Source organism: Geotrypetes seraphini, chromosome 12 (assembly GCF_902459505.1).
Source record: "Geotrypetes seraphini chromosome 12, aGeoSer1.1, whole genome shotgun sequence".
In the NCBI taxonomy this organism is placed as follows: Eukaryota; Metazoa; Chordata; class Amphibia; order Gymnophiona; family Dermophiidae; genus Geotrypetes; species Geotrypetes seraphini.
Genome location: NC_047095.1, coordinates 39,654,322 through 39,666,961, shown reverse-complemented (window position 1 = coordinate 39,666,961; position 12,640 = coordinate 39,654,322). Strand labels below are relative to the sequence as shown.

Here is a 12,640-nt window from a genome sequence, read left to right as displayed (position 1 = left end):
TCAATGTTAAAAGAAAACTTGGATGATGTTTGCCTTCTTTGAGCAGGCTGCATTTTGATCAAGTTATAATTGGCCCAATTTTTTTTATCTTTAAGTTGAAGTTTTATTAAAATTTAATTTGATTGCTTATCTTGTTTTACTAAGCAAATTATACTTTTTTAAAAACATAAGTCGTCCAAATTAAAATTTATTAATGGTACATAACATGAATACAGACACAGATACTAACTGTGATGGGACTAAAGCATGCCAGACAATCGCGTGTGGACAAAATGCATGCAGGATGTCAGCGTGCTGGATTAACAGATGGAGAGTCAATGACATGACTTGAAGAGAGGGGTAATGTGAGTGTGGCGGCTCTCACGGAATGAGTCTTGCAGCAGCATTTTGGATGGATGAGCGGAAGAACTGAGAGAAGTGAATTGCCGTAGTCTAAGCCGGAGATGATGAGAGCATGGATAAGGGTTTTTAGGAGTGTGCTACAGGGGGCTTTGTGGTTTATTATCTATGTTTTAGTGTAGTTTTAAGGATGGGGGTAGAAAAATCTAAATAACTACAATAAACAAATGGAACAGCAGGCTGAGGACTAGGGAAGTCAGGGTTCAAATTGTACTACCACTGCTTGCAGGCATAGGTAAGTTGCCCTTCCATTGCCTAAGCTACAACCCTGACCTCTAAACCTGAATGTATCTCCCCTTGAGTAGCCATGGCATCTTTTGTTCAAACTATATCAAAATCTGAGGGAAGGGTTTGAGCTTTTAGTATTAGGCCTGGAGCCTACTTTTGTGCCAGTTCAGAAGGGCTACAGTGCCGGCTGCTGTGGCAGAGTTGGGATCACAGCTCTTTATCTCTCATTTTAAGGTAGCAGAATGGTTACATGAAGACCCCTGGAGTAACCTTTGGTGAGAGAGAAGGGTTGGAGGAAAGAAGAATGAGAGAGAAAAAAATGGGGCGATGCAGAAAAAAGGAGAGAAAGGGGAAACTAAAGACAAGTGCAGGAGGAAATGGAGGATAGAATTTGGAAGATAAAGAAGAGAAGTGGGCAGAAAATGGAAGGATGGAGGCAGATAGAGAGGAGGGCAGGAAGAAACGAGGCGGGGCGTGAAGAAGCAATGACCGCTCCTGTGACACTATGCTGAATTTGCTGCCACATAATTTTTTTCTGTTTTTATATACTTTGTAAACTAGATTTTTCAGTACAACCCTAGGGCATCTTAGAAAACAGCATTGAATCTTCTATTGGGTCCACACTCCTGTCACCTCAACAGTTTGCTTCGATTCCCAGTGAGAAACACTTTAAACACTGGAGGCTAGGCTAGGCCAGGCCTTGACCTCTACATCACAGTTCTTCAACTGCCGGTCCGCAAAAAATTCCTGCTGGTCCGCGCAGGGCCGGAGAGATAATGGGGAGCCTCAGTGTGCTTTCTCCCCTCCCAGCGGCCCTCCTTACTTACAAGCGCAGCGATTCAGGAAGGAAGCCTTGGAGCTTTTGCTGAGTCGGGCCGCCTCTGATGATGCAACTTTTGCTTTCCTCAGAGGCGGTGCGACCCAACAAAGGACCCGAGGCTGCCTTACTGAATCGCAGCGCTGGCAAGTAAGGAGAGTTTCTGGGAGGGGAGAAAGCTGCTGGGCATGGTGGAAAAAAAAGGGATAGCTGCTACTGGACCTGGAGAGATGCTGCTGGGAGGGGAGGAGGGCAAGGAGTCTGGGAAGCTGCTGGGCAAGGGGAAAAAGGGTCAGCTGCTACTGGACCTGGAGAGGGATAAGGAGAGATGCTGCTGGAAGGGGAGGAGGGAAAGGAGTCTGGGAAGCTGCTGGGCAAGGGGAAAAAGGGTCAGCTGCTACTGGACCTGGAGAGGGATAAGGAGAGGTGCTGCTGGGAGGGAAAGGAGTCTGGGAAGCTGCTGGGAAAGGAGAAAAAGAGACAGCTGCTACTGGACCTGGATAGGGAGGAGAGATGCTGCTGGGAGGGGAGGAGGGAAAGGAGTCTGGGAAGCTGCTGGGCAAGGGGAAAAAGGGGCAGCTGCTACTGGACCTGGAGAGGGAGAAGGAGAGATTCTGCTGGGAGGGAAAGGAGTCTGGGAAGCTTCTGGGAAAGGGGAAAAAGGGACAGCTGCTACTGTACCTGGATTGGGATAAGGAGAGATGCTGCTGGGAGGGAAAGGAAAGAGAAGAGAGTTACTGCTGGACAGGGGGAGGAGGGAAGGAAGAAGGAAGGAAACAGCTGGCAGGGAGATTAGAGGAGGGGAAGGGGAGACACAGGAATGAGATGGGAAGGGGGGATCAGCAGAGAAATTGAGAGGGACAAAGAAGTTAGATCTGGTGTAGTAGAGATAAAAATGAAGAGAGCAGTGAAGCTGGAATGAATTGTGTAAAAAGGAGAGAGGGGCATAGGGATGGAAGTAGTATATGGTAGATATATAGTAGATGGAAGGGGCAGATACTGGATTGAAGAGACAGAAAGGGCAGACGCTGGAAGAGTGAAAAGAAGATGAAAGCAGAAACCAGAGACAACAAAAGGTAGAAACAAATAATTGTATTTCTATTTTGTGATTAGAATATATCAGATTTGAAATATATATCCTGCTAGAGCTGGTGTTAAGACATAACTGGGGACTGCAAAGTCCAGGCAGTGGCTTAGGGCTCTCTCTAACCAGGGGGGCAGTTGCCCTAGTTGCATTCCCCTAACCCTATTCCTGCTATGTGTGACTGCAATATTATGTTAGCATGATATTTCTGTGTAGCATTCTGTAATAATTTGGCTTATTCAGTTTTCTTGATAGTAGAGGGGATATATGTGAAGGGGAGGGGAGACAGGGGTTTTGTTGATCCTTGCTCTGTATTATTTGTATTTATAAAATGACAATTGTACAGAATATTGCTTCTTTTTCTACTTTAATAAAATACATTCAGTATAAAATCATAACTGAGGCTTGTGCGGATGGGATCAGATAGTTTGCGAGGACCGAGCTCACGGAGACGGGGCGGAAACGGGGTTTTTAAATTTCAGTCCTAGTAGATTGCCGGTTCACAAAATAATTTTTTTTTCCCCGCCAGTCCATAGGTGTAAAAAGGTTGAATAACACTGCTCTACATGACCGTTTAAACTACTATTTTTAAATTCTTCAAATGTTGCTGTCAATGTGGACAGGCTTTAATACCTTTGACTCAAGGGTGTCAAAGTTCCTCCTTAAGGGCCACAATCCAGTCAGGGTTTCCCTAATGAATATGCATGAGATCTATTTGCATGCACTGCTTTCATTGTATGCTAATAGATCTCATGCATATTCATTGTAGAAATCCTGAAAACCCGACTGGATTGTGGTTCTCGAAGGACTTTGACACCCCTGCTTTAGATGGTGTGAAATCCAACACATGGAGCTGATGTAGATTTAGCAAATCTGTCACCATGTTGATGCGAAGCTTTGCAGGCCAGCATTAGAAGCACTGCGTCAAACTCCTATAACCTCTGTGCATAATAGCTTAAATTTTATAAAAGAAGTTTTAGAAGTCCCTTATTAATTACATCATTTATTTTTAAAAAACACACCCAAAATACCAGCATCGATTGTTCAGAGCTATTCACCAACTATAGGTGTCAACAAATTATACTAGGTTTTCAATGGCTTTATCCATACTACAGTAACGGTTCTAATATTTAATCACAAGCGATATTTTTTAAAGTCTGTTTTGGATTTTAAAGTTTCATATTTCGTTTGTGTGTTTTGCAAATGAAATGTATACTTAATTCTTTCGGGGGGGGGGGTCTATTTTTGCACCAAATACAAATAATTTTATGAATATTTGGAAAGTGAAATTATTCTAATTCTACAATTTTGTTTTAATAACTAGTGGAATTACTGCGGAACAGCAGCAAAACAAGCTTAATACTGTATTTAATTGGTCATTTCATTTTAGAGCAAGACAGATGCAGCCTTTGAAGGTTTTTCAGCAGCTTCCTCAGGATTCCCCAAGAAACCAAGTTACCAGAGCTCATTTCCTTTCCTACCTAAGCAACAAAGGAAGGTTCAAAGATGCAGTTTGTCTATTGGCTTTGTTTGAAGCATTTTGAATACTCCTGTGACATAAGCTAAAAGATAGATCAGAATCCACTGAAAAACGAGCATATGTTGTAAAATATTTTAGGGAGATTAAGCGGAACTGTAAAGACCGATTAAGAAAATGTAATTATGGACATTAATATAAATGGTGAATCCCCAAGTGTCTCAATCACCAGTAGTTAATTAAAATAATTGTTTGACACACATGCGCGTAACAGAGAATCTCAAGCCAAGGACTTCATGAACACACTTTTCTCCATAGCCCAGGGGTAGGCAATTCCGGTCCTCGAGAGCTGGAGCCAGGTCAGGTTTTCAGGATATCCACCATGAATATGTATGAGATGGATTTGCATGCACTGCCTCCTTGAGATGCAAATCTATCTCATGTATATTTATTGTGGATATCCTGAAAACCTGACCTGGCTCCGCCTCTCAAAGACCGGAATTGCCTACCCCTGCCATAGTCGAACAAGGCTGCAAGAAATAAACATGTTTCCCTGAAACAATTCCAAAAGGTTCTATCCACCAGGCCATTTCTTTTCTCTTTTACCTGTCTGGGAAAAGACTTAAATTCATTTGGCGAATAAACTTCACCCTACAAGCATCTTAACATCTTATTTTTCCGTGCTGGGGAATACGGGCAAAATAAATGGGGAATGGGGCAAAATAAACAGCTTATTCAGCCATGACACCCCTATCATGCATGAATGCCCCACCCCCCTCCAATCTCAATTTGCTCAAGTGTCCTTTTTCACCGAGCAGCTGCCATCCATGAAAAGCCAACCTCCCAGTTTCAGCCATTAACAGAGGACCACAATGCTAGTTGATTTTTTTTTTTTTTAAATTTAATGAAATGGTCTTTATAATTAAAAAAAGAACAAAAAACTTCCACAAAGATCAGAAAACATCAGTGGCTCTCTAGCACTCACTTTAGTTTGCCTATTTCCTTAGACAAAGCTGTGACAGTCTCTAAACAACTAAAACATTTTTTTTTTTTTTTTTTTGCTACCTTAAATTTTTCAACAAAGTGTTTCTAAAGCCTTCTGCACAGCAGAAGCACACTGGTCACCAAACCAAGGTCGGACGGTTTTGTTGTTGGGTGGGGTTTTTTCCCCCTGCTTTTGTACATTATAGAATGAAAAGATACATTTTTAAAGACAGAAATGTCCCTACATGAAAAGAATAAGTCATTACTAATTCCCCTACTTAAGCCTGACCCGTGTCTTGATTTTCAGTAGCTGTGTAAATTTAAGCTTCTTCTCAGGTTTATATATATATTTTTTATTTATTCAATTTTTCTATACCGTTCTCCCAGGGGAGTTCAGAACTGTTTACATGAGTTTATTCAGGTACTCAAGCATTTTTCCCTGTCTGTCCTGGTGGGCTCACAATCTACCTAATGTACCTGGGGCAATGGGGGGATTAAGTGACTTGCCCAGGGTCACAAGGAGCAGCGTGGGTTTGAACCCACAACCCCAGGGTGCTGAGGCTGTAGCTTTAACCACTGCGCCACACACACTGCTAGAGCTACAAGGGAAGGAAAAAATTTTGTATAAAAAAACATAAAACATTAAATTTAGAAAACCTTTCTTTCATTGGCAAATAAAATAGGCCATTTGTTATCAATTTGTCCATCATTCAAAGGATTATAGTATATACCTCTCTTATTATTTGAGACCTCCTAGGGTTCTATTCAACAGCTATTTTAGCACATGTTTTAAATCCACATCACTTTTTAGGCAACTTTCCCGTGTCCAAATTAGATTTTAGATCTCAGACTAGAGCAAAATCTGTGCCATATTGAAACTATGCTGAGTCATGTGTCATATATATATATATAAATAATTTGATTGCATACTGGTACGTGCAGGTGGCTCTGGCATACACATTATACAGTTGGTGCAAATGTGGTTGCCTTTGTTGCATTATTTTTGGTCTCTCACAGCCTTAGAGAGACCTGGCTATCAATTCCACTGACCTGCCCATGTTTTAACTTTCTTGCCGAACTGGAGCGCAACCAAAAACCTTCCTGTCCTAGAGCTTCTTGGAGAAAATGAGCTCAAATTTACTGAATCCTAAGAGCTCTCCTGGGATTTTACAGCTTAACAGAATATTTATATAAAAATTATGCATTTCATCATTTGGAGACTTACAAAAATATTGACTTGTTTAGCTACATAGGAAACAGGACTTGGTATTTTTTTTCATTGACTCTCATCAAGTCCAAATTTTAAACCTCCAAACATTTTTTCAAATTAAAATATTTATATATTTCGAATCACGTGTTTTCTACAGACTTAACATATTAAAAAAGCAGCCTTTAAGGCACTTTTGTCAGAGAGGGAAAATCAGGCTATGGCTACATGACTTAACACAGAGCTATTACAAAAGACATGGGGGGGGGGGAACCATTTTTAAACACTATCTCATTTCTGGAAATGGTTCCTGTGTTAGTTCATGTTGAAAGCTGCCGCTAAGACCTTATTTCAATATTCTTTACTTCTCGTGTCAAAAGCTATCAAAAAAATGTAAATGTACAACAACAAAGCCATAAATATGAGCTGCTCAATTAATACAAGGATTGTTTTAATGTAGATGGCTTTTGAGTCAGTAACAGCTTTGGTATTTAACAGAGGCGATGACAGTCTCAGGCTCAGCTTCCTTTCTGGTGTTATTTTCCTTCCCCCGCTGGCATGTAGCAGCACAGAATCACCAAAGCAGACCGAAGCTTCTACTGGCTCCCAGTTCCTGCATTTCGCTTGTTCAAAATCTTCATCAGGTCTTTACTCATGTAAAACGGTCTGTCTGTGGAGCCATCGTTTCGCTCTAAGTCTTCCACTGGAAGGAAGAAACAGCACACGGGTCAATGTCCCTGGAACCAGAGCGCCACCTGCTGCTCAGGACAGCAACAGCTCTGCTGGAACACACCGTTCGCTCAATTTGCTCCTGCAAATTTTGGCTTTAGCTGGACTGTAGGAACAGAGATGCAGTATGAAATGAGCCCTTTTAATAAGCCCATGCTGGGATCCCCTCTCAATCAACCGGGTACATACCCACAGAGCTATTTTCCAAACATGCTCCCTTCAAAAAAATACAGCCTCAAGTCTTTTTATAATTTACGGTTAATAATACATTGACTATTAAAGTTAGAGACATTGTCCTTAACCACCATTTTTTCTAATTATTTTTGTTTTAGCTGTTTTGTTAGACTTTGTGGCTTTTTAATTTTTCCTCCAGATTAACCCTCACTGCAATGACACTGGGGGGGGAGGGGGAGAGGGATGCAATGTAGTGCATTAGAGCTGCTGACTAGAGAGCTGCACAGGAACGGGGACGACGGGAATCCCGCGGGACCCGCGGGTTCCCCCTTCGGGTCACGGGGATCCCATGGGGACACCCCTAGGGTCGTGGGGATCCCGTGGGGACGCCTCCGAGGGTCGCGGGGCTCCTGCGGGGCTGGATGTACTCAGTCGCGCGGCTCTTCTTCTCCCTACCTTCTCTGCTTGCAGCACAGAGCCGAACGGAAGTCTTCCCGACGTCAGCGCTGACATCTGAGGGGAGGGAGGGCTTAAACAAAGCCCTCCCTCCCTCCAACGTCAGCGCTGACGTCGGGAAGACTTCCGTTCGGCTCTGTGCTGCAGGCAGGGCAGGTAAGGAGAAGGAGAGTAGCCTCGCGGTTCGAGTGGCTACCAAGGGAGGGGGGCGGTCCGCCCCGCCCCGGTTGCAGCACAGCCGGCCAGGTCCCCTTACTTTTGTGGCACTTCCCCGACCGACCGATAACAGCCTGGGTCCGACAATCCTCCCTGCCCTGTAGCCGCGAATCTAAATTACCTTCTTACAGCAGCTGTAAGAAGGTAATTTAGATTCGTGGTTAAGGGCAGGGAGGTTTGTCGGACCGGGGCTGTTGTCGGTCGGTCGGGGAAGTGCCACAAAAGTAAGGGGACCTGGCCGGCTGTGCTGCACCCGGGGCAGTAGAGAAGGAGGGGGGAGAAGGACGCTGAAAGGCCATGGTGAAGACAGGAGGGGGGGAAGGACTCTGAAAGCACTTGAAGACAGAGGAGGGAGAAGGACGCTGAAAGCACATGGGGGAATACAAAGGAGAAGGACGCTGAAAGGCCATGGGAAGGGCGGGGGGGAAGGACTCTGAAAGCACTTGTGGAAGACAGAGGGGGGAGAAGGATGCTGAAAGCACATGGGGAAGACAAAGGGGTGGAGAAGGACGCTGAAAGGACATGGGGAAGACAGAGAGGGAGAAGGACGCTGAAAGGACATGGGGAAGATGGGGGAGAGAAGGACACTGAAAGGAAATGAGGAAGAGAGAGTAGGGAGAAGACGCTGGCAGGGAAGAAGACAGATGCCAGACTATGGGGGGAGCGGAGAGGAGAAGATGGGTGCCAGACCAATTTGGAAGGGGGAAGAAAGGGAGAGGCACAGTAACAGAGCAAATGGAAGATGCAGAAGGAAGAGAGACAGTGGATGGAAGGAATTGAATGAGAACATGAGGAAAGCAGAAACCAGGCAAAAAAGGTAGGAAAAGAATTCTATTTCTTTTTTTTTGCTTCAGGATAAAGTAGTATATTAGTTGTGTTTTTGTTTTTTTTAAACATATGTTTATTAACAGTGAAGCAACACATACAATTAGGCGGCAACGCCAAAGCATACAAGCAAATAGCACAAAGTAGGAATTGACAACTGGCAGAAATGCAAAACTGGCCAGATACATCAGGATATCTAATGTGATCCATGAACAAGAAACACAAGGAAAACCCCCACCTAATGGTAGTGCAAACTCCACCTATTTTTGCATACCCCCAGAAACAACAAAGTACACCATCCTCAAGCCCAACTCAAAAATCCATGTACACCAAGCACACACATATCAACAACAGGCACACCCCCACACACACGCATCCCCCCCCCCAAGCAAACAAGCAAGCATCCCCCCACCGCCCCTCCTAGATAGAAGAGTTGTCAGAAACTAAAGAAAAAGGAAAGGCCCCCAAAAGAAAAGTATAAAGAGAAAGAGAAGATCACCCATGGAAGCAGAGAAGGGGATCTTCGCCTCGGGATTAGAGATCCAAGACTGTCTAGCACTAAGGCACCGGCTCCTGAGCAGAGATTGAGTGCAACAAGCTCTCCCATAAAGCCACATAATATCTTTTATCAATGTTGGAAGAGCCCACATACCATTGTCGTTCAAAAGTGGCCATGTCCTGCAATTTAGCATGCCACAGCGCAAGGGGAGGAGGAACCTCAGATATCCAGCTGGAAAGAATTACCTTCTTAACCACTAGGAAAACATTATAAAGGAAGCGCCGCTGAGGGACCGACAAACCCTGTGCCGTAAGTGGCTCCTGCAACCCCAGGAGTAAGACCCCATAGTCCCATTCCACCGACCTCTGAAGGACAGCCTCTATCATGGGTAGCACCTCCCTCCAGAGGATAATTTTTGGGCAGTCCAAAAAAGAGTGGAGGTACGTACCCGGCTGGCATTTGCATTTAATACAAGAGGCATCCTCCCAGAGTCCCAAACTGGCTCCCCGCTGTCACGTTAGGTAATATCGGTGCAGGAGTTTATATTGAGTGACTTGGTACTCAGCAGATTTAGTGAAAGCATAAAGGGTAATAAAACACTCCCGAAACTGATGCTCATCAATGGATACACCCAGATCGCCCTGCCAGACCTCTCTTACTCTAGAAATCCCATCGGTGGGACTCGAGAGCTTCAAAAGTTTATATCAGTGGGAAAGCTTATTCATAGAATCCGGGGTGGAAAGAAATTGAGTGTCAAGCTGTCCAAACGACCACGCTCCAGGACATCGGTTGCACTCCGTCTCCCAGTAATGGCGAACCTGAAAATAGGAAAACAAAAAGTGAGAGGGGAAATCCCAGGTTCTCTGAACCTGTGAAAAAAAGGGAAAAGTCCGGGATTCCAGCTCAAGCAGCTGCGCCATGACCGTACAACCTCGAGATGCCCAGCCCTGAAACACGGACGTCCCCCAGCCCGGTTGAAAGTTTGAATTACCCAAGAGACGAAGGAATGGAGACACTGCGGTGCTAAGCCCCTGTCGATGCCGCCACCAACGCCAGGCCTGCCGTAAAGGCCACAGAGATTGCAGCTGAACTCTATACCGATGGGAGGGATCGGATTGGGAGTGAAGCAAATTCATGAACTGAAAAGGGTGAGACCAACCCTCCACCCATCCCGGGGGAGAGTATCGTTAGCACCCCGAGTACCCTTCATGTATCCAACGCAGGAGCGCAGCTACATTATAAAGACGAATGTCAGGGACATTCAGCCCACCAGCAGACTTATCCAACATTAGTTTCGCCATGCTAATACGCGGAGCTCTGGAGCGCCAAATAAACTTAGAGATAATCGATTTAAATTTGAGTTCTTCCCTACGACGTATCCAAATCGGTATGGTCTGCAAGGGGTATAACAGTTTCGGAAGCATGACCATTTTAACTAGCGCTATCCTGCCCATCAGACCCAATGGCAAATCCTTCCAACGCTGACACAACTTGCCTATCTCCTCCAGGGGCCGCAGAACATTTTCCGCATAGAGGACAGAGGGCTTTGTGCTTAGGAAGATACCCAGATACCGCATAGGCGTCGCCTTGGCCGGAATAGCCAAGAGCGCGTGCCATGGCTCCGGTGGGCCCCCAGACAACAGTAAGACTTCCGACTTAGAGCAGTTAACTTGGAGTCCAGAAAGCAGCCCAAAAGTCCTCACCACAGCAAGAGCCCGATCCAGATGAATGGGAGCCTGATCCACGTACAATAGGATATCGTCCGCGAACAAGCTGATTTTACACTCATGGCCCCCCACTCTCACCCCCCGGATATGGTCACACCCTCTGATTTTGATGGCTAATGGCTCCATGGCCAGCAAGAATAGTAAAGGGGACAGTGGGCAACCCTGCCGGGTGCCCCGTTGAAGGCCAAAACGAGCTGTTAAACAACCATTGATTAATAAGCGAGCCTGCGGTTCAACATACAAAGCCTTCACCCAAGCCAGGAAAGAATCCCGAAATCCATACTGCTCCAAAGTCCAAAAAAGATATTCCCAGGAGATGCTGTCGAACGCCTTTTCCATGTCCAATCCCGCGATAGCAGAATGGCCCCCCTTCCCCACATGAATCCGAATGGCTCCCAACACTTTCATCAAATTCATGGAAGCGTAACGACCCGGGACAAAACCCACCTGGTCATGGTGAATAAGATCAGGCAAAATGGAATTCAGCCTACGCGCTAAGGTAGCCGCCAACAGCTTAATGTCCTGGTCTAAGAGAGAGATGGGCCGATACAAACTCACCAGTGCATGGTCCTTGCCCGGTTTCGGCAGTAAGACCACATGAGCAAGGTTATCGGGAAACCCGGCTTCACCCGCAGATACTCCATTATACAGGGCGCACAATGGCGGAGCCACCAAATCCTGGAGAATTCTATAATATTCTGGACCCAACCCATCAGGGCCCGGCGCCTTCGCCAAGGTAAGTGAGCAGATACCCCGCAAAAGTTCCTCCGACGTAAGCAGAGCATTTAAGGCCTGTAGCTGCGATGGCTCAAGACCCGGAAGCCTGAGATCAGAGAAAAAAGAGAGCAAAGCCTCTCGATCCAAGGGACGTGCTGTATACAGCTTCGAGTAAAAAGAAACAAATTGCTCCTCTATCTGCTGAGCTGTGGTATACTCGGTTCCTCGGGCATCCTTAATGGATGTAATAACTTGCTTCTTTTTAGGTGGGCGCACCAACGTAGCTAATAGTTTCCCCGCCTTGCTCCCCCGATACATTTTATATCTGTGAAAGTACAATGAAGTCCGCATACGGTCATTCAGCAGGCGCTCAATCTGTTCCTTCAGAGACTGAAGTTCTCGTTTGTCGGAGTCAGACATCGACAGAATATGGCGCTGCCTAATCATACGCATTTCACTCGTAAGTTGCAGTATCTTCCCATCCCTCTCTCTCCTCTTATGAGCCGTGTATGCTATGATATGCCCTCTCATCACTGCTTTAGAGGCATACCAGTACGTACTGGGACCCACGTCTTCGGTCTGATTAGTCAGTTGATAATCCACCCAGTGCGCTCTAAGATATTCCCGAAACGCCTTGTCCATATACAATTGGGGAGACAGCTTCCAAGACTTACCCCTAACCTGAGAAGAAAAAGAAAGGGTCACCACCACAGGAGCATGATCCGAAACGGTGCACTCCAATATATCAGCTCGGAGAACCGCATTAAACAACCGGCGATCTAGAAGAAGGTAATCTAGTCGAGCATACGTGGTATGAGCATGAGAGAAGAAAGTGAAGTCCCTATCAGAGGGATGTAAGGTGCGCCAAATATCCACTAAGTCTAAATGGCTAAGCAGAAAGTTAACCCCCCGTGCATCATGATCACGAGGTGTCGTTCTAGGTGGCTTACAATCGAAGCTCGGATCAGCGGTGATATTAAAGTCTCCTCCCAGAATAAGGTGATATTCGGTGTATTCTGACAGTCTAGAGAGGAGTGTAGAGAAAAAGCTGTGGGTGTATATATTCGGAGCATATATATTGCAGAGCATCAGTCTCTTACC

At 45.4% G+C, this 12,640-nt stretch overlaps 1 protein-coding gene across 1 annotated transcript in view; it reads right to left on the bottom strand.

The window, feature by feature from the left end:
• Positions 1–5,456: 5,456 nt before the first annotated feature.
• The window catches only part of SLC44A5 (solute carrier family 44 member 5), a 163,336-nt gene continuing 156,152 nt past the window's right edge, over positions 5,457–12,640 (bottom strand). Inside the window, exon 22 of the mRNA XM_033916754.1 lies at positions 5,457–6,899. Within this exon, the coding sequence (XP_033772645.1) occupies positions 6,793–6,899 (107 nt within the window). The 3' untranslated portion in view covers positions 5,457–6,792. The remainder of the gene's footprint in view (positions 6,900–12,640) is intronic.